This window comes from Populus trichocarpa, chromosome 7, assembly GCF_000002775.5.
Source record: "Populus trichocarpa isolate Nisqually-1 chromosome 7, P.trichocarpa_v4.1, whole genome shotgun sequence".
Classification (NCBI taxonomy): Eukaryota; Viridiplantae; Streptophyta; class Magnoliopsida; order Malpighiales; family Salicaceae; genus Populus; species Populus trichocarpa.
The window spans coordinates 13,178,189-13,200,230 of record NC_037291.2 but is presented as its reverse complement, the minus strand read 5'-3'; the positions used below and the strand labels follow the sequence as shown (position 1 = coordinate 13,200,230).

The following is a 22,042-nucleotide window of genomic DNA, read 5'->3' as shown; positions in this document are numbered from 1 at the left end:
ATACGTTATATATAAGTATCAATAGCAATAATCCCACGCCTTTCTTTTTCTGTTCCTAAAGGTATTAGAAGCTGATTTCTGCCCCTTTTTTTTTCGTTTGCTTGGGCTACAAGCACAGTGGTCTTCTCTCAACAGGCATAAAGGAGTCATCGTTTCGTCTTGGTCAATAAGCTTTAAATCTATTCTCTCAACCTAAACTTTGCAAGAATCATTAAAGAGGACATGGACGAAATGTTACAGGAGAAAGAAAACATTACAGTGATCCCGTGTTTTCAACCAGCTCTTTCAAAAGACCCTAAGCAATCACTACATTGTTAGAATCCAAAGCAGAAAAGTAAGCAGAGAGAACTTCCACATATATTCGTAGTTTCATTTACTTCACTTGGAGATTTCCTTTATTCCGTGCATGGTTTATGCCCTCACTCTTTCTTATAAATTAATTGGTTTCGCTTCCTTGAATCCATTAAGATTTTGAGGTCACCTAATCTGCTGCAACCAACTCTGTTGAGTGCAAGCTGTGGTTTGCACACTGTATTCCTGTAAGTATTGATCTTGCATATTAAATTCCTAGGAAAAACATTTGGTATATATATTCGATGATGCATGCAGTTTGCTCTTGTTTATATTTAGCAGCCCAATCACCTGAAAAGGCATGTATCTTGTGCATCCTTTAATGCCACACATGCGTAGAAACATGGTATCAAATCAGCTTCTACCGATTACCTAGTAAAAAATGAGATCAATGTTCAAGCATCTTGACTTGTTAGAGGGAGAAATGCACCATCTATTGATTTGTTTCATGACATTGGGAGTTTGTGCGTGTGTGTTTACCTACACACACATTTATGGCTATTGTTCACTGCAGTGGCAGAAACATTTCAAAAAAATTCTCTGGAAGTAGAAAGTCATACTCCTAAAACTCAAATAGTTTACCTGGTGAAAAAAATTGTGTCAATATGTGATGTGAAGTTTCAATTATATTTTTAGGTTGCTTCCCCATCAAATAAGGATTCTTATAGTGATTTTACCTTAAGCAAGGCACCACGCAAGATGAAATCACGGCCTCCAGACTCACATGAGAGCTCAAGCAAGGAATACGGTAATTAATTAACATCCAAGCTAAATCTTGTTAGTTGTTCAGTACTAATGTCAATGTGCTTAACGCTACAACTAACACGAATGAGTTTTAACTTGGCAGAGATGAAAGATACGGCATACATTCAGTATCTGCCACTGTATAAGGCTGTTGACATTGGTGACCTAGAGGCCACAATGAAGTTCCTGAAAGAACATCCTGATGGACTGACTGCTAGCATTTCAGCAGATGGGGACACTGCCCTCCATGCTGCGGTTCTGGCAGGGCACATAGAGATTGTGGTGGAGTTGGTCAACCAGTTGGGGGAAGGTGACTTGGAAATCAAAAACAGAAATAATGCCACCGCGCTTAATTATGCTGCCATCGGAGGGATCACAAGGATTGCCGAGGATTTGGTGGCAAAGAATGAAGGTTTACTTAAAGTTCCAAACCAGAAAGGCCTGATCCCAGTTGTTGTAGCTTCTCTTTATGGTCATAAAGACATGGTTCGTTATCTTTACAGTGTGAGTCCGAAAGAAGAGCTCAGTCCAGCTACAAACAATAAGAATGGGGTTATGCTTCTCACAACATGTATCATTGACGAACTCTATGGTATAAGCTAGTAGTAAGGATCATATTTTTCGTTTCTCCTATTCTTCAACTGAAAACTCTATCTTGTTCAACTCTCGTTTGCTTTTCTTGGTTCGCTGTTTAATGTTCATATAGATATTGCCTTGGATCTGCTTCAACATTACCCACAATTGGCTTTTTATCAAGATAGTGACAAAGACACAGCTCTTGATATGCTGGCTCAAAAACCCTCTGCTTTCCCCAGTGGAACTCAATTTTCTTTGTGGCAAAAATGGATATACAAGTGTATGTAACTATTTTCACTCAACTGGATGTAACTATTAAGTCAAATTGCTTTTCTTTTCACATCTTAAAAAATGCAGCATTATCTTGTGGTAGGTATCCGGGTACCTCAGCCACTTGCCTCTAGCAACAACCATGGAGACATTGAAAGGCCAGATAGGGGACCAACTGATCGAAGGAACATTGTTAAACGAGGTATTTCATAGAACATAAGATTTCAATCTGATATTTTGAAGTTTCAGTTATTTAGAGTTACCGCATTATTTTCCCTTCTATGAACAGAAGTTTCATTTTGATATGTTATATATGGACTTCGCAGCATCTGACAAATTGTTGGTAATGGTTTGGAAGGGCTTGAGAATTTTTGGTAAGTAGCATCTTAATAATGCCGATCATAGTAGTATTTTGTTTAGAGTCCTGAACCAAATTATACTTGCAGTTCCAGCTATCAAGCATATGTATAACCTGAAGTTGATGCATGGCCAAGCACATGCAGTTCTCTGTTGCCTATGTGAACAAATATCAACTTTGCATAAATCAGAATTCAAAGTAATTGGTGTGTACAGAGCTGTATTCAGTGCTGTTAAGCATGGAATTGTTGAGTTCATCATTGAAATGATTAGACATTATCCTGACATCATATGGTCCGAGGATGAACTTAACCGGGGCATATTCTTATACGCAACCCTACAACGCCAAGAAAAGATATTCAGCCTTATATACAAAATGGGAGCAAAGAAGAACTCTATGGCAACTTCTTGGGACAAGTATCAAAACAATATTTTACATCAAGCTGCATTCATAGCACCTTCCTCTCAGCTTGATCGTGTTTCAGGCGCACCATTACAAATGCAAAGAGAGCTACAATGGTACAAGGTAAATCTCCTACTTCCTATAGTTGATGATCGTTCTTCAGAAAGTAGTTCACATATTTCTCAGAAGAGTTTGCTGCCTCGCAGGAGGTGGAGAGCATTGTCCAACCAAAGTACAGAGAGATGTTAAATTCGTCCCATAAAACAGCTCAAACTTTATTCACTGAACAGCACAGGAAATTAGTAGAAGAAGGGGAGAAATGGATGAAGGCCACGGCTGAATCTTGCACAGTTGTGGCTGCTCTTATTGCTACCATAATGTTTTCAGCTATCTTTACTGTTCCAGGTGGATATGACCAGTATTCAGGCATTCCTATATACTTGAATCGGAATTCTTTCATGGTTTTCATAGTGTCCGACGCAATGTCATTGTTCGCGTCTTCATCATCATTATTGATGTTCTTCGGAATCCTGACATCGCGGTATAGAGAAGAAGATTTCCTCAAGTCCTTGCCTACAAAGTTGATAGTAGGCCTTTCGTGTCTTTTCTTCTCGATAGCAACCATGATGATAACCTTTGGCATTACACTTGTTATGATGCTTCGTGAACGTTTTCACTGGGTTTCCTTTCCGATTATTTTGCTGGCTAGTCTTCCTGTCACGCTTTTTGCTCTGCTACAATTCCCTCTCCTTGTTGAGATCTTCTTTTCCACATATGGACCTGGAATTTTCGACAAGCCGAAGAAGTGGTGGTTGTTTTGAGCAGTCTAGAATTCATTTCAGATCCTATGTTCAATACATATATAAAGAGAAGGGTAGCTTCCAAATTACCATCAGATATTTTGAGAATATTATCCATCCTTCGTTGTTTGGATTATGAGTTGAATCTGTTGCATCAACTGATGTTGTTGTAGTTCTTATCAAACGATTATCTGAAACTATACAACAACTTGCCTGCATTTTTTTTATAGGGAGTAAAAGTGGATTCTATTTCCAACTGATGTTTGGATTGGCTTAGATTTTTAGATATTTGACTATGGACTGGAGAATTCTACTGCATGTAATAGGAGAATTTCTTCTTTTCAATATGCAGAAACTAGGTGCCAAAACAGATGAATTTTATCAATTAGGGCTCAAATTTTTCAGACATTCTCAATCAGTCCATCTATCCATTTTTTTCTGATTTTTATGTTAGATTTTGTTTTGAGAAAAACACCATTTTATCATTTTAAAAGACAAATTTGGAAAAGGACCCAATTGAGAAGTCTTTGAGACATTTGGGACTTAATTGATAAAATATATTGTTTTGGGACTCAATTAGGAATTAATATATTGTTCAGGGACTAACTTAGGCTTTCCCTTTTATATATGAGCAAAGCCAGATAAAAATTACTTCATTGTCTCTTATTATAAAAATAGAGTAGAGCATTAAAATAATTATTGGAAATAATACAAGTTTGAGGGAGGTAATTTTATTCTTCCATGATCAGGCGATCATTACTCATTATAAATTCTAAATACTCTTACCAAATATGTAACTCTAGTAATTAGAATCGAGTCAACTAAGATTATCCTATCAAACTCGTGATTCAGATTATAAAATCAAAATAACCCGATAAAAAAATATAAAAAATCACAAAACTAATTTTTTTAAAAAAAATTCAACATGCGTTAACTTTTTAAACCCGTGACCTAGATTATTAGACCCAAAACACCCTATCTGGAAAAACCATAAAGTTTAATTCTCAATCAATCAAATATTAAATGATGAAATTGAAAATATAATTTCAATTATACAAAATAAATAAAAAAATAATAATTAAAAGAATGATGAGAAAAATTGTAATAGAAAATAGATTTTATATTTTATTGAAGGGTGAAATTGAAATGAAAAATAAATTTAGCAAAAGAAAAAAAATCAAAAGAAAAATGATCAAAATTGACATGCTAAATTAAAACAATTTTTTTATCGAAGAGAAAATAATTTTAACAAAAGAAAAAAATCCAAAGAATAAGTATCAAATTTGTAAAAATAATATACCATAAATTTGAAATGAATGATGAAATTGAAAAAAAAATAAAACTTTTGCAAAAGAACCAAGAAAATAAATAAAACTCAAAAGAACAAGGACCAAATTAAAAAAAATAATATATGAAAAATTGGGATTAAATGATAAAATTAAAAAAATAAACTTTTACAAAAAGCTCAAGAATAAAAATTAAAAATTAAAAGAATAATGATTGAATTTGAAATACCTATAATAAAGAGAACCAAGTTGTCATCTTAGGGGAACGGAGAAAAAAAAAAGACAAAAAAAAAAGCCTCATTGTCAACAAATCATCCACCCAATGCTAGCAAACGCCACCATAAAAGAAAAAGGATGTGACAATGCTTCTAACAACATGATAAAAATGCATTTTTGAAAGGCAAGTGGCTTTGCATGTGTAACATGAAGGACACAGACACCTCTTACATGATAGCGCTTGCTACGTACACACCAATAACTTTTTATTTTTTGTTTATTTTATTTCTGTATTAAAAGACTTAATTTCTCCTCAATTGACCTAATAATAACAAAATAATTTTTTGTTAAAAGATGAAAAAGCCTCTTGGAGCCAATTTTAATTTTTGGTTACTAAAGATATTTTGGTTGTTTCACTGCGTGTTTTGTTTTTTTATGTCTAGTCAAATACCAAACTATCCATCACCTAACATGGTAATTACAAAAAAACTATTATGAAAACACAAATTGTCTCTTAACTCTTGTTTTAAATCTTTTAATTCCAAGAGTATTTTGGTTGTTTCACTCTGCAAATGAGATGGAAAAAGACTTATTTTTTTTCTTGTCAATTTAATATTAACTAATGGTTATTTAAGATTCTAATGCCCCCAATAGCCAATATTTTTTTATCTAAAAGGCAAAATTGTGAAAGTTTTACAATAGAAATCCTTCATGTTTTAGCTTTGGTTAATAATATATATTTTTTGCAATAAAAAAATGCTAAGTAATTGAATTTATAACATTAAAATAAAAGCTAAAAGAAGTCGGTATTTCATCATGCACACACTCATAATTAATTGTGGATTTACACAATAAAATTATCATTTTACCATTGAGAAGAAACCCACTTAACTAGATATTACGGACAATACAATCATTTTCATGGGACCTATTAGTCATTACAAAATTAAACGTGGTGAATCGGTCTTTTTAATTTTTTTGTTGCATAATAAAATTACTAAATTGCCCTTAAGAGTAAAAAAATTAACTTAGGTCAAGGGGTTTTTTCAACTTTTCAATGTTTTGCATAGTACAGTAACTTAAATGCCCCTTAAAATTACACTTTCTTGGCTTTGTGTACCACTTTCATCATTTCATTCTAGTTTTTTTGTAATTATCATGTAGGGTCAGAAGTAATTTAGTTTTTTAATATATATATAATATAATTTAAATAAAATATGACTGGCACCACTAGCGCTCTTTGGGTGGCTCATGCAGTACCGTCTAGACTTCAAATGTTGTTGTCATGGGCAACATTCATTGTGTCATGCCACCCTCTTCATGGTGATGTCATACGTGCCTTAAATAAACGATGGTTAAACTCCGACAACTTGTTTTTTCTTCCCGCTCTTTTCTTTCTCCCCTCCTTAAAAACACGCCGAGCATTACAAAAAATCAAAGAAGTTTGGTTATTTGTTCATTGAATTAATTTTGACGATATGTTTATTAATTTATTTTTTCAATTCATCCCTTGGCATTTGATTTTTATATCAAGTTTGGTTTTTATTTTTTTTATTGTCATTTTTTTCTTATCTTTTTTTTAATTGAAACATTATTTTTTTTAATTTTATTCCTCATAATTTTATCTCATTTTTTTGTGCTAAATTTGGTTCTCATTCTTTTCAAATCTATTGTTTTTTCTTTTTGATCCTTTTTTTGGTTGATTTTTTTAAAAAATTTATCCTTGATTGTTTTAGATGATTGGGAACTTGACATTGTTATTTTTTTTGGTTTATCTTTTATGGTGTAATCCGACCTTATGATCCTTGTCACGAATTTTGAAGATCATAATGGGTTGACTTTGTTTTTTAAAAAAATAATAATTTTTTGAATCTTATATCTCAATATTAAGTTGATTAAAGATCAACATTCATTATTTTTTTAAAAAAAAATTTATGATATTATTCCAATCTCATGTTCTAGGTCATGGATTCGTCATGTTCACTAGGGTTGACTCGTGCTTCTTTTTTTCATTGCTTTTTTTTAAATTTTATTTCTTCAATTTTACCCTTTTATATTAGGTCAATTTGAGAATCAAGTTCAATAATTTTATTCAATTTGCTTTCCATTGGGTTCTCCCGGTCTCACGACTAGGTTATAGATTTGACATGTTGGTACAGATAGTCTCTGGTCGATTTATTATTTGTTTTAATTGTTTTCTTTTCAATTTCTTCATTTGACATTTTATTAGTTGAGAACTAACATTTGAATGTTTTTCATTTTTTTCTATGCAATTATCTTGTTCTTATTTAAATTTTACTTTGTTAACAAATAAGATCATTAAAAAGTTTTAAAAATATTGTAAAGATAAATTTTTATAATATTAAAAATTATTGTTAATTTTTTTATTTATCAATATTTTATCTAATTATATTATTAAATTAGTTGAACTTATTAAACATAATCGAGAACTCATGAATGACTCAACAAACAGAATCATAATTTTAAACAAAAAAAAAACATTTACATTGTTTTGACATGTTTTCTTTGTATGAGATAAAAAATAGATGGCTTGCAGACCACATATGTAGTTTTAAGAAATAAAATCTAAGATTATTTAAGTTATGTTTGAAATTGTGGTAATGATAATGATTTAAAGTACTTTTTATTTAAAAATAAATCAAAATAAATTTTTTTTATTTTTTTAAATTATTTTTTATATCAGTATATTAAAACATTTTGAAAATATAAATTTTTTATTTTAAATAAAAAAATCAAAATTTAAAAAAAATTTGCACCACAAACACATCCTTACTCTTGACCTAACCTTACCAAGTACATGAACGCCGAACGGCTATAAAATCCAAAACCCCGTAACGGGCATTACATCAAATTCTGTGCACACACACTGCGCACGTTAGCATCCATCTCCATTACCCGCGACTTAGAAAAAACTAAAAAGACTCGTTCTCTGTCCATCTCTCTCTCTAGTGCAACAAACACGCACCAAATTTTCTTCCCAATTCCGATTCTACCCTTGCTCATCTCCCAAATTACCAATGCATCCAGCCTCCACCACCACGGCGGCGGCTAGGCGACAAATCGGCTCGCGCCATCGCACCTCGGCACCTCGGAGGCCGTCTCCTCCGCCGTATCCGTCGCCGAAGAGGATGAAGCTGTTGACGGAGGTAATGGAAAAGGCGGCGTATGCGGTTGTGGAGAGGGAGGACTATGGCGATATCAGCTGCGAACAATGCCGCTCCGGGGAACGAGCGGAGGAGCTGTTGTTGTGTGATAAATGTGATAAAGGATATCACATGAAGTGCTTGAGACCGATTGTTGTTAGGGTCCCGATTGGCTCGTGGATTTGTAACAAGTGCTCTGGAGACGGCCAAGGACGTGTAAGAAGTAGGGGGGTTTTATTTTATTTATTTTAATTTTTTTTACCCTGGTGTCGTTTTGTGAGTAACAAATGTGCGTTTTGATTGGTTTGGTTTTTCGTTTGTTAGGGTTATCGCAGAAGAAGATAATTGATTTTTTTAGGATTCAGAGGTGTGAGAAGGATGGCATTAAAGAGAAATGCAGGTCTCTCCAAGGTGATTTCTTCTTATTTTTTTATTTGATTGTTAGTATTGTTTTACTTATTTTATTTCGTGTGTGTTTTTGTGATTTTTCGATTTTCTTTTATTGGTGTTTTTGATAGATTGTGATTGAGCTTGTTTCAGGCTTTGCATGGAACAAAGTTCTGCTGGAAATTAAAAATTATCTGGGTTTAAATGTTTTAATAATAATATTAATAATAATAAAGAATGAGTATTCCTTTGGGGATATTGGAGTGTGTAGCTCAATGTACTCTTTACTGCAAAGCAGTGGAGGAGGGTAGGACTAGGTTCGAATTGTGCCCTTCCCACCTAAAGGACCAAAAAAGGAATATAATAAATAATAAAAAATAATAACAAAAGCATTAATGAAGAAACTAATAGGAAGGTTAATGAAGAAACTAATAGGAAGGAGAGGAGAAGAAGAGCCTCTTTGAGAGAATGATATAAGTTGTTTTTCAAAGTGTTTTTTTTATTTAGAAATGCATTAAAATAACGCTTTTTTTATTATTATTTTTGACAAAATAATACTAAATAGGGTTAACTGATGATTAAAGTTTACCGAAGCAAATGATAAACTGCTTCTTAAATGAGAAAAGGATCCATAACCTTGGCATGACTTAGGTTTATGGTGGTCAGCTCACAATCTAATCATGTCTCAGATAAGTCCATTAGACAATTACTTTGTACTACAGGCAAATTGTTGCATTACATGTTGAATCAGATGGTTCGAGGAAGATCATGCCTTATACTTGGCCTATCCTAAGAACATTCATCTTGTAATCAGCAAACTTATGTTTTGTGTCTTAGGATACTTCATCAATCATAAATTTGACATGATTACATTTGACTTGCATCAATCATTTACCCATCATGTGCTAAATTAGTGGGGTCGATATCTTGAGTGTGATCATTGATGCTATGTTATGTGACACTGATTGTCTGTATTTATGTATGCACTTGCTATTATTTAGGAATTTTATTTTGATGCATATGCATTACCTTGTATGCCATGGTTCATGTAAAAAAGGATTGTAGTACTTAGCTACCCATAAACATTTATGATGTGTTTAGTAGTGGTACTGCAACGCAATAGAGAGACAACAATCATCATTTCTTTCCATTACAGTATTTTTTGCCAAACATTATGTATCTATGTACCATTGACTCCCATAATAAAGCATCAAACTTATGAATTATGATATATTCTCAAAACCTTTTCTTTAAGACCAAGCTTTCTAGAAAATCAAATTCGCTTTGGTGAATGTACTGTATGTTTTCCATATAACTATGAAAATTTCTAAATTCTTACTAAAATTCCTGCACATCTTTGTAAAATGAAAAAGTGAAAGCCCTAGATAAAAAGGTAAGCATTGTAATACAGGTAGTTGCTGTTTTGTCACATCATTTTGTTGCTTCCTTTGAATTGTTTCTCCTAATGCATGGACTTTCATGGCACAAATAGTTTGGGGCCTTGTCATTTACTTCCTATTTGTCTGATCAATTTTTGCTTATTAGTTGCCATGAATGCTATCATGTATTTTTTCACCACATTGCCTGGTTTTTGCTGCACCTTTGAAGCCATAATTTTCTTTTATTGCTTATCTTGTTGCTTTTTATTGCATATGAACATTTCCTTTGAAGTCAAGAAATGTTGGTGCTAATGCATAAACTAGTTGAATTAGATTTGCCGATGTTAAGTTGATGTTTCCATTCCCTCCTCTCGAGCTGTTTTCAAGATTCTAGAAAACGACGGAGACGTTCATTGGTGTATCAAAAGAAAAGAAGGAGACTGTTGCCATTTATTCCATCAGAAGATCCCGCCCAAAGGCTCAAACAAATGGGCACCCTTGCTTCTGCTTTAACAGCATTACACATGGAATTTAGTGATGATTTGACCTACTTGCCTGGCATGGCTCCTCAATTAGCCAATCAGGCCAAGTTTGAGCAGGGTGGCATGCAGGTCTGAATTTAAAACTTTCTTTTCAACCTTGTATTTTCTCCAAACCTTTTACTGTCTTGTATTACATGTTATTTGCATGATCTGGTGCCTTTATTAGGTCCTTTCCAAGGAGGACATTGAGACATTGGAACAGTGCAGAGCTATGTGCAAAAGAGGCGAATGCCCTCCTCTTTTAGTAGTTTTTGATTCATGTGAAGGGTACTCGCATCTTGAATACATTTATTGAGCTAACAACCATATTTAACTACTGCATATTGAGTAGGTTCATGTATATTTTGTGATGCAGCTATACAGTTGAGGCGGATGACCAGATAAAGGATTTGACCATTTTAGCAGAATACTCAGGTGACGTGGATTACATTAAAAACCGAGAACATGATGATTGTGATAGTATGATGACCCTTCTTTTGGCCAGAGACCCATCTAAAAGCCTTGTCATCTGTCCCGATAAACGTGGAAATATTGCACGCTTTATCAATGGCATTAACAATCATACTCCGTAAGCCTGCTTAACCCATTGCTTCTTCTCCATGTTGTGTATATATATGAGCAAATACTGTTCTGATGATACCAAATTATTCTTAGACCTTTTTATTGCCATGTATTCTACTCTGTCCAACTCATGGTGCCCCATTCGCATCTCCTTTGTCACGTCACATATAAAATTCTACATTTATTTGTGCCAAAATTGCATGTAACTGAACTAGAAATTATTAGTCCACCCTCTGTTAAGCTTAAGATATATCTAACTCTGTGCAGGGATGGCAAGAAGAAGCAGAATTGTAAATGTGTGAGATACGATGTTAACGGGGAATGCCGGGTCATTTTGGTTGCTACTCGTGATGTTGCTAAAGGGGAGAGGCTATACTATGATTATAATGGACATGAGCATGAATACCCTACTCAACATTTTGTTTGAGAAAACTTATAGATATCTAACAATCCTACAGAACTGGGATTCAATTTTGGATCCTGCTAGATCCTTTCTCATCTAGCGTTTTATTTCACAGTTTACTCATTGCTACTGCAGATTCAAAAGCATTTCTTCTAATGTATCCATGGGATATTTATAGTAATTTATGATGTAGAGCTGGCCTTTCTAAGGCCACGACAGAAATAGAGCAGGGGAGAAACTTTCCTTGGAATTTAGCATTTGGAGAAATTTTTATGTCCTAGGGATATTTTTAAGGAACATTTTTTGTAATACAGATTTCAATGGAAGTTGTTTCTTTTTATCTATCACTCTCATTCCATGATAATAATTTGTCTTTCCTTTACAAGTATTTTCATTTAAAAATATCCATGCGTGCTCTTTTTATTTTACTTTAAAAATATCCCTTTGGAAATCTTGCCAGCTAATTTTTTTTAAAGGAAATTATGCATTTCACCTTTCTTATGATTTGCTGGCGCATAATCTGTAGAAAAGCAAGTACTGCGATCAGTTGCTTTATGTATTGATGCTATATTTTCTGTCAGCCCCATTGTGATTCAGTTTGACCCATTATGTTGGAATTAGAACATTGGATTGAATGCTTTATTGCAGAGGCTTTTACTGTGTATCAAATCAGCTCATGTTCAACTCACAACGTCTACAATTCATAAGTGATAACAATCCATTTCTTTGTATTTATACCGCAGGATGCATAAAATATGCAAAAACTTGACTGTTGATTTTTGTCTTGGGACATTATGTAAAACTTTTATGGCCATCATTTATACCCCTAACTTGCTTGGCATCGTAGTATTTCATCTATTCTGTTCTTTAATTGGGTATTACAGTACTTTGCAAAGAAGATAGCATTCTCTTACTTTTGAAGCTAAGTATAATAGCCGGGTCTCATGTTAAAGTAAGTCTCATATCCATGGAAATATAGCTTGATATCAGTGGTTTCATGGAGGATTCTGTGTCATTTTGCATACTGAGAACATGCATTTAATAATCTGTCCTTTTGTTTTCATTGAATTATTGTCTTTGTTTTCTTAGTAAACGCTAGTGCAATTCTTGAAATTTCGCTGATATATCTTTCTGCATGCACTTCGGTCTTTTACATTCCTGCTTTTTCATTTGTGATGTGAATCTTGAGATGTTACATTTAGGCATTTAGCCATGGATAATTCAAAGGGATTCGTCAAAGCTCCTGATAACTGGGACATGAGGTGTGCTGCACTTCTTTGGATGCTTGTTGCTGGGTGTGTCTCGTGTTGGCTCCTATGCATAGCTATCTATGTACTTCCAAAGATTACTGAAGGTGCTGGATCTACTGCCTCTTCACCAAGGCTACTCAAGATCTTGATTTTAATGCTCTCAATAGCTGCTTAAATGCTTGCATTACAGAGGCCATTTCTTGGAACCTAAGGCCTTAGGTTCAAGTCTTGAGAGCAGCCAATTCATTCGGCATAACTGAAAGGGTTGCACAATCTCATTCCAATTCACTTCCATGGATTCATGGACATTTTGGTTTCACTAATTTTTATATCTCCACGTGACTATGCATGTTTGATGCATTGTTTTCAGGTTTGATGAGATGGTATGCTTCTTGAAAGTTACTATTGTTGGTGGTTCATCTAAACAGACAGTAAGAATCCTTATGGACTGCCTCACTACTCTAGTTGCTTCCCTTTGTTTAAGTGTTATAAAAAAAATTTGTTAGCCGGAAATTTCCTTAGATGAAAAAACAACATTTTCAAACCAAGGTGCTCCTCATCTCTTATGTAAAATGTATTTGTTAATTAGAAAAAAAGAAGAGGAAAAGATAAATAAACCTCCCATCAAAGTTATAATATAAATTCTGAAATTTATTTTGAAAATCTACACCGTGCTTTTCAACCTGGAATATGCAATATGGTAAGCAATTAGGCTGTAGGATGCTCTGGCATCCATGACCATGTTTCTATGCTACCGTTTCCCCCCCTTATGATGCTTCGTTCTTCCACACGAGTCGTCCTCATTTCATTAAATTTTGAAGTACATGGCACTTTCCTTTCAGGGTTGTACATGCTGTTTGAGAGCCAGATTCAAGTTGTGCCATCTAAAGCTGTCTTTCAATTGTTCAATTTGCTGCGCAACATCGAATAGGAAGATCATTTCCAGGTTGCTGATCTTAGTATCTGACAATAACAGAGTTCTTGTTCGCCCAACTGAATTAATGAACTTTATGTTTCAATGACTTGTAAGATCAGTTCTTTGCCCTCTATTAATGAAATTTATGCCATGCAGTTGAAGCATGTAATCTACTTCATTGTCATTCCTTGTTCTCCTAGTTTTTCCCCCCTTTCATAGAAGCCTTCCTGTATCTGTAATACCAAAAGTAAACACTAAATACTGCTCCTTCGTAGTGTTTTTCTATGTTGGAACTTACAAGTTGAATTTTGCATGGTTCAAACAGATTATCAATTGCAAAAGTTTACCAAGTGTTGCGTTATGGACCTGGGTTCGTTTTCCTGAATAGGTGAGGACTCCTTTACCTAACCTTCAGTTCGTGTGGGATTCTAGCGGACACAATGGTCTATTAATTTTGACATGGTATGAGAAGCTCACCAACTAAAACTGCTTCTCTGCTAGGATTTATTTTATTATCAAGTCTTCTGCATAATTTTCTCCGAACGTTTTTCCTTAAACCTTGAAATGCCTAATTCATGATTACAGACCGAGGTGGTCGCTTCTATTCATGCAGTCGCAGTCCCACACAAGATATCCTAGTACATCAATTTCAGGTATCATATCTTGTTTTTGTTGGGGATTTAGCCCTTCTCATTGATTTAACAGTCACAAAATCCAATATATAATCAATTGTTGAAGTGTCCCCCCATTATTACTTGCATTCCCACAGGACAAAATCTAGGTCGTGCGATTTGCCTACCCCACCAAAACCCATGACCTAACCTTCAAAACACAGTTTCTTTCTGTCAGGGACCGTTGTACGATTTTGAAAACAAGGGCGTTTCTGCAAGACTTGCATGACTTCTAGTCTTGTTCAGCTACCTGATACTTCATATAATTAGGTCTCTTAATTTCCAGATTATTACTACTGGCACACCTCTAAAATAATACATGCAAAATCCAAACCAAGTCCAGTTAAAATAATACATACAAAATCCAAACCGAGTCCAGTTAATGATACAGACAAATTTCTAGTACATGAAAAATCCGAAACCAAAACTATAGCAAGCAAAATCTTTGGGAACAATTATTGTAAAAGCCACGGTGCACGTGAAGAAGGCGCTGTGAACTTGTGACCTTGGCCATACAGTTCGATCCTGTTACGCCTAGGGCAAGCTCGAGTTTCTGATCAGTAATCAGGCTCTAGTAAAGGCCACAGGTGTCTATCCCAGGGAGAGATAACGGTCCTAAACCACTTTACCGCGTGCCAAATTAAGGGGAAAAAAAAAACTAGAACTGATGAATATCAGAAATAACAGCCACAGGCGTCTCTCGCCGCCGAACACCACATTCTAAGGTGGCGTTCAAAGCATCTCGCTGGCCTTCTTAACAATGATGCGACGTGTATCGCTGCCTCTTATATAATGGAGCTCTGTTAATGTTTTTTTCTCTTTTTTCTTTTCTCTTTCCTCAGCCTTGAGAAATGTATTCTCCTTGTAGAAAATCAAAAAATATGTGGTTAGTTTTATAATTTTATCACAATTAATTTTTATTTTTTTAATTGTATTATTTTTTTTAATTTCATCCCTTAACATTTAATTTTTATATTAAATATGATCTTTATTTTTTTAATTGTTATTTTCTCTTTTCTTATACTTTTCTTGATTGAATTTTTTATTCAATTTCATCCATCAGAATTTAATTTTTTTATATCGATTTTGATCCTCATTCTTTTCAACTTTTTTTTTGTTTTGGACCCTTATTTTTTGATTTTTTTTTCAATTTTACCCCTCATTATTTGATTGATTGAGAGTTTGGCTTCATTTTTTTTTTTTTTTTGCCTTTTATGGTTCAATCCTACCTTATGACCTGTGTTATGGATTTAAAATATTAGACCGGGTTGAATTTAATTTTTTTTATGTTTTTTTTTAATTTTTTTTAATTTCATTCTTTAAAATTGTATTGGTTAGGGATTTGCATTCATTATTTTTCACTTTTCTTTATATAGATTTGTTTCGATCTCATCTCTCGAGTCATGAATTCGGCTGGTTTATCAAGGTTGACTTGGGTTCTTTCTTTTAGTTTTATTTTTTGTCCTCCTATTCTTTTGATTGTATCAAATTTGATTATTTTTTTTTTAATTTCATCCTTTGATATTTTGATTTTTATATCAAATTTTGTTCTCATTCTTTTAATTGTTATTTGTTTTTTTTCTTATACTTTTCTTGAATGATTTTTTTTCTCAATTTCATGTCTTAACTTTTGATTTATTTTTTTATATCAATTTTGATCCTTATTCATTTCAATTCTATTTTTTTTATTCTTTTTGGTTGATTTTTTTTAATTTTACCTCTTATTATTTGATTGATTGAGAATTTGACTTTATGATTTTTTGGGTCTACCTTTTATGGTTCAATTCAATCTCATAACTCGTGTCACATGTTTAAGAGATTAGACTAGGTTGCATTCAATTTTTTAAAGTCTTTTTTTAATATTAATTTTTTTTTCAATTTTATCCTTTAATATTGTGTTGGTCAAGGATTTGTATTCGTCATTTTTTCATTTTCCTTTCTATGGATTCATCATGATTTCATGTCTCGAGTCATGGATTCGGTGGGTTTACCAGGGTTGACTCGAGTCTTTTTTTAATGTTGGTTTTTTTTAAAAGTTTTTTTTTTTATTTCGTAGCTTTAACATATGGTTCATTTAAGAATTAAGCTTCATGATTTTATTTGATTTGCATTTCATGAAGTTATTTTAGTCTCACAATTAGGCCACAGATTTGGCTTGTTGGCTTGGATAGACTTGAGTTGTTTTTTTTTTTTAATTTCATCATTTGACATTTTATTTGCTAAGAATACATATGTTTTTCATTTCTCTTTCTATGTGATCATCTCATTCTCATTTAATTTTTGCTATGTTAACAAATAAAACCATAGGGATCTTTTAAGATTATTGAAAAGATATATTTCCATGGTATTGACAAGCTTTTTTTTTCGCATTAAATCATTGTTGATTTTTTTTTTTTATTTGTTGTCGATGTTTTTTTTTCTAATCATATTATTAGATTAACCAAGCTTATTAAACCTAGTTGAATCAGTTACCCGAATCTCATATTTTTATTGCTTTTTTAAAAGCACAGTCATCATCGTAACATCTTTTTTTATGTTCAGAAAAAATTGGCTCAGTCAGCGGTGTAACGCAAATCACCTATCTAGTAAATTTACTAAAATGACTCATTAGCACCGAGCAATCTACAGTAGCGCTAATTTTTTTCTCCAGTTCAGTCCTTAAATTTTCTAGTTGAATTATTTTATGCCTAATTTGTAAAAAATTATTAAGAGAGAAAAAAAAGATGACTACAATGTAAAAATGGGGAGGTGAATTCTTTTTCTTTCTCATACTTTTCTTTTCCTACCTTAATAGTCCCTATAATTTTTGTAATTTTAAATTTGATCCAAAAGTTTATTTCTTTTACATTTGAGTTCTAATAAGTCATGAGAGAGGAGAGAAAGTCATCGAATTTTGATTGAAGAGAGAGAAAATTATCAGTTGACACTAATTTAAGCCATGAAAAATCATCGATTTTAATATTCATAGGTTTCATTCGACGATGAAAGTTTGATGATAATTGTTTTAAACTTTAATCTTACGTGTAAAAACAAATTAGGGCCAAACGAGAAAAATCTTTCCTAGTTTGATTTTATATTTTTTAATTATTTTGGGTTAATAATTGGGTTTTTGGAAGTCCCAAAGATGTTTGTTAGGTCTTTTTACATGAAAATAGGTTTTATGCTAAAAAAATCAAACTCAAATTTTCAGCAACCAATGATGGTTAGATTATAGAAAACTAAGCCATCTGTATATATTATTTTAAATTAGGATGGCTGTTTACCCTTTTTTTTTCCCTTTTTGAATTATTTTTATACAATTTTTTTTTATTTTTTTATAAGGTTTTCAAGTTTCATATCTCTTTTACATTTTATTTATTTTTTTGTTAATTTAAGGGATATTTTGATATAAAAAAACATGAATACATAAGAACAAAGAAGTTTAAAACAATTTTTTAAAATTTTATCTCATTAGATATTTAAATTGCTAAACAATATTTATTTTTGGTTTTTCTAAAAAAAAATAGCTATAACACGATACATAACCTAATATATTAAATATATTAAATTGTTATACGACATTGACTAATTAAATAGTTCTAAATAATTATAAAAATTAAATTATAAGACGTCGAATCAGGAGATTCTTTGCAAGCCTTTTCCCCTATAGAAGATCTCGCTTTTCGAAATGCTGAAAGTTCACTTTTACATCCAAATTAATTAAAAAATAATGGAACATTGCCTTATTGTTATTTGAATATAAAATATATTTTGATACTCGATAGATAATTAATTTAATTTTGTTTTCATACGCAGGTAGCTTCACCTAGTTTTTTTATTTTTAGTTTCAGCTTTTAATATTATTATTTTAATGATTTTTTCAATTTTATCTTTTAATATTTATTTAATTTTAAAATAATTTTTATATTTATTTATCATATAACTAAATTTTTTTAAAAAAATATTATTAAATTTATTAAAATTTACAATTTAAATCATAAATTTAATATATTAAAATTGATCGAATATATTCTCATTCTATTTTAAAAAAGATCACCTTAAGAATTTTTCATGTTCAAAAAAATCTTTGTCTGACCTATCGCACAGTGGGCGAAGTAACCTAAAACTATAACTAGTTAAAGAGATGATCAAAGACTTAAGGACAACGGGAGCTTTCATCCCCTCTTAAATCTAAGGACATCCTCTTGTATTATTCTCCCCTGTTTATAGTTTGCTAGCAATATTTACCATATATTACCATGGATATACTTCATAAAGTTCATATATAGAGGTATAGTGCCCCCTCCTGTTATGACCTCATCTGTCATCCTCACAAGGCTGTAAAATTCCACCGCCTGCTTATAAAGCAAGACTTTCAAGAACCCAATAGCCGAAGAAAAACCAAGATAAGCTCTTCATCAAGTTTTCTTGTTCAAACTTCGAAGGGATGGGTAGCTTAGAAGAGGAAAGGCTGGTACAAATGGTGCGTGACTTCATAGAATCAGAATCATCAGCAGCACCCACATTTACTGCTTCCTCAAACTGCCTTTCTATCAACCAAGTCAAGTATCTCACTTTACAGGTACCTTTTTCTTAAATATTGTTCTGTGTTTTGAAATATTCTTTGTTGTTCTCTGTCTGGCTTTGTATTCGTCTATGTGTGCCTCCTAACATTACGGGGTTTGTATGATCTTGTGTTGGTTAGGAGATACTTGGGATAGTAACAGAAGCTGAGGCTGAGGTTTTGGAGACTCTACTGAAGCATATGAGAAGCAAAAGTGATGCTGAGAAAACAACTAGTAAGAAGTTGTGGCTCATGAAGAGGCTGAAAATGGATGGTTTCAATGCTTCCCTTTGTCAGACTTCATGGGTCACTTCCTTAGGATGCCCTGCCGGTGGGTCTCTCTTCCCCCCCCCCGCCCCCGCCCCTCTCTCTGATCTCTTATACACACATATTCAAGGCTATAGCTTCTCTCATTTTCATCACTGCACATCTGTTTGGATTGAAGAGTCTAGCCTAGCTAGTTTGAGTTTTGCCCGATCATTTTAGTTTTCACAAGACCGTTTTATTTATGAGCAAGAACGTGACCGTATCAATATGCTGTTTCTTGAAAATAACTCTCTCATCAACCAATTTTCATCTAGGAGATTATTCAAACAGTTTTCATTGGTATTGCCAAGAATTTTCAGAGGAGAGAAATATGATCTCGTCCTAATCAGAAAAAAAAGCCAGCCATGCCTTGTGATTTACACTCTGAAAAGGGTGCTTGGTGTTGACAAGGACCCCTTATCTTTGGAGATCTTGGAAAACAGGCACTGGCTCTTAGGTAGATAGATACCTGGTGTGGAGTCCAAGGGAAATAATTTTAATCTTGCGAATCTCATGTTCTTGTTTTTTTGTGCGGTGATCAACTCTCTTCTTTAATGCTGTTTAACAGGGGATTACGAGTACATTGACATCACATTGGAAGATGAGAATGGTGGCACAATGAGGCTCATAGTGGACCTAGACTTCAGGTCCCAATTCGAACTGGCAAGACCAACACCATTCTACAAAGAACTAACAGACACACTCCCATTATTTTTTGTGGGTAGTGAAGACAAACTCCACAAAATAATCTCTCTGCTTTGCTCAGCAGCGAAACAGTCCCTTAAAGAGAGAGGGCTCCATTTGCCTCCATGGAGGACTAGCACTTACATGCAGTCCAAATGGCTATCCAGGACTTGCAAAGTCGCAAGCGCCACTAACATTGGTTACAGCAACAGAGAAAATAGGGAAGCTAAAAATGGGTACAGCAGCATGTGGTCACCTCCAATGGTTAAGCCCAAGAGAAGGGGTTGGGGTGGTGGGTCTGGCGGGTCTGGCTTGTCTAGTCAGCCTCTCTAGCATGGGCGTAAATTGTTGCTGAACATTTTGCTGCTACACAGTCCAGTCCTAATTTTGACAGACACGACAACTCAAGTTCTTTGAGCTTTTTGTAATGTAATGTTACCAAGTATATATGCAAAAACAATACACGTTTTGATTACATTAATTTTGCTAAGCATGTTACTCTCTAGAGCGAATTTTTTTTTTTTTTTTTGCCCTCTTCGATTATCATTGGTTCAATTGATAGCCATTTCACAGACTTCTTCTGGTATAGCTCTAGTTATGGCTGTTAATCATGATTGTGATGATGATATTTAGTGATATTTGTCGTTAAAATGTGTTTATCTTGAATAATATTCAATAAAACAAGAGGCTAAAATAGGATCATAAAGTCAAGGGACAACTAATTAATTGTGATTTGTCTCCTGCTATATCATATAGGGTATCCACGTTGCTCATCAACGATTTAGGTAGCCTATATCTTTATTCATGATGTAGATTTAGAGCAGGGTTGTTTTTATATTTTAAAAGTATTTTTTTAAAAAAAATTATATTAAATTTTTTACTTATTTCAAATTAATTTTTTATATATTTTTAGATTATTTTTATATGCTAATATCAATAAATAAAATTATTTTAAAAAGTAACAGTTATTAAAATATAATATTTCACTTTGATCCTTGTAATTTAAAACTTTTCAATTTCAACCTTAATTTTATAAAAAAATCCCATGTAATTCGACTTTAATTTTTTTAAACACAACGTTATTGATTTGATTTTTTTAAAAAAATAATCGATTTAAATAAACCCAATTAATTCAACGTGATTCATTGAACTTGGATTGATTTGGCTTCAGGTCGACTTTAATAACAGATTCCAGGTAGATTTTGTATGATCCAAGAAAGAATAAAGAAATATATATAGACCAATAATTTCTTCGGTCTAATGTAATACTCACCAAGCCTATCCAAAATATTACCAAAAAAAAACCAAACCCAAAAGTGACACACAAGCAAAAAAGTGAAAAATACAAGACAACGATGCCGTTTTAGAAACCGATTAAAAATATGGTATAAACCGTGTTTTTAAAAAATTTAATTTTTTTGTTAAAATTTAATATGGCTTGTATGTTTTGGATCGTTTTAATGTGCTGATGTCAAAAATAATTTTTAAAAAATAAAAAATTTTTATTGGCATGCATTTCGATACGAAAAATTATTTGAAAAACAACCACTACCACCTTACTAACTAGTTACCACCTTACTAACTAGTAGAAGGCAGAAACCAGTGGCTCTTGAGAAACAGGAGGCAGAAAACAAGGGGGAGAGAGAGCAGAGCAGAGCCTTTTTTCTCCGAGTAGCAGATAGAAAGAGGTAAATGCTAATGCTTTCGTTGTTGTTAGGCTTCATTGTATCTTGGCTGTCTTTCGTTGTTGTTTCCTTCTTGTACACTACAAGGAACCTCCCTCCATTTTGACAACTCTAGAAAGGAAAAATACCCATGGTTTTGGCTTGGAAATTTTCATGGGAATTCAATCTCTAGAAGCTTTTATTTTTATTTTTTCTTTTTAGTCCATGATTATACCGTATTCTCAAATTAGTACTCGATTGCATGATTTAAGATAATTAGACTAGCTTTTTATTCGATCAAATTATTAAATGTAAGTTATTCATATCAAGAATGATCATCTCCTAGTAGTATGATTTCCGGATTTTAAAAATCATATTTCCATAATTTATATTATAGTTACGAGAATGGATTAGAGGATCGATTAAATGAATAAACGGATTATTTGTAATTATAAAAATAGGTTGTCAAAAATGTGTTAGATTTTGCACTAAGTTCAAATTAATAAAACTAATTTTGATATGATTTTATTTTTTCATTGTTTCAAGTTAAATGTATAAAAATTAAATAA

The 22,042-nt window shown here is 32.9% G+C and overlaps 3 protein-coding genes across 6 annotated transcripts; all 3 read left to right on the top strand.

The window, feature by feature from the left end:
• The first annotated feature begins 178 nt into the window (after positions 1-178).
• On the top strand, positions 179-3,905 carry LOC7486086 (ankyrin repeat-containing protein ITN1). Of its 3 annotated transcripts, none has more exons than XM_024605262.2 (8): positions 179-539; positions 1,035-1,099; positions 1,199-1,687; positions 1,802-1,951; positions 2,045-2,143; positions 2,268-2,315; positions 2,388-2,824; positions 2,908-3,905. In XM_024605262.2, exons 2-8 carry the CDS (start codon positions 1,051-1,053, stop codon positions 3,520-3,522), a joined length of 1,887 nt encoding a protein of 628 aa, XP_024461030.1. In that variant the 5' UTR covers positions 179-539; positions 1,035-1,050; the 3' UTR covers positions 3,523-3,905. The 3 variants fall into 3 exon arrangements, with proteins under 3 accessions (XP_024461030.1, XP_024461029.1, XP_024461028.1); XM_024605261.2 differs by having other exon boundaries at positions 180-539; positions 1,039-1,099; XM_024605260.2 differs by having other exon boundaries at positions 180-539; positions 988-1,099.
• Positions 3,906-7,844: 3,939 nt separating this feature from the next.
• On the top strand, positions 7,845-11,786 carry LOC7485065 (probable Histone-lysine N-methyltransferase ATXR5). The gene is made up of 6 exons (XM_024605002.2): positions 7,845-8,390; positions 8,492-8,578; positions 10,321-10,544; positions 10,642-10,742; positions 10,831-11,043; positions 11,304-11,786. Exons 1-6 carry the CDS (start codon positions 8,042-8,044, stop codon positions 11,461-11,463), a joined length of 1,134 nt encoding a protein of 377 aa, XP_024460770.1. The 5' UTR covers positions 7,845-8,041; the 3' UTR covers positions 11,464-11,786.
• A 130-nt stretch (positions 11,787-11,916) lies between these two features.
• LOC7485066 (uncharacterized) lies at positions 11,917-20,314 on the top strand. Of its 2 annotated transcripts, none has more exons than XM_052454774.1 (7): positions 11,917-13,120; positions 13,532-13,714; positions 13,931-13,993; positions 14,191-14,258; positions 18,701-18,837; positions 18,961-19,150; positions 19,694-20,314. In XM_052454774.1, exons 4-7 carry the CDS (start codon positions 14,213-14,215, stop codon positions 20,140-20,142), a joined length of 822 nt encoding a protein of 273 aa, XP_052310734.1. In that variant the 5' UTR covers positions 11,917-13,120; positions 13,532-13,714; positions 13,931-13,993; positions 14,191-14,212; the 3' UTR covers positions 20,143-20,314. The 2 variants fall into 2 exon arrangements, with proteins under 2 accessions (XP_052310734.1, XP_052310733.1); XM_052454773.1 differs by having other exon boundaries at positions 13,931-14,067.
• The last annotated feature ends 1,728 nt before the right edge of the window (positions 20,315-22,042 follow it).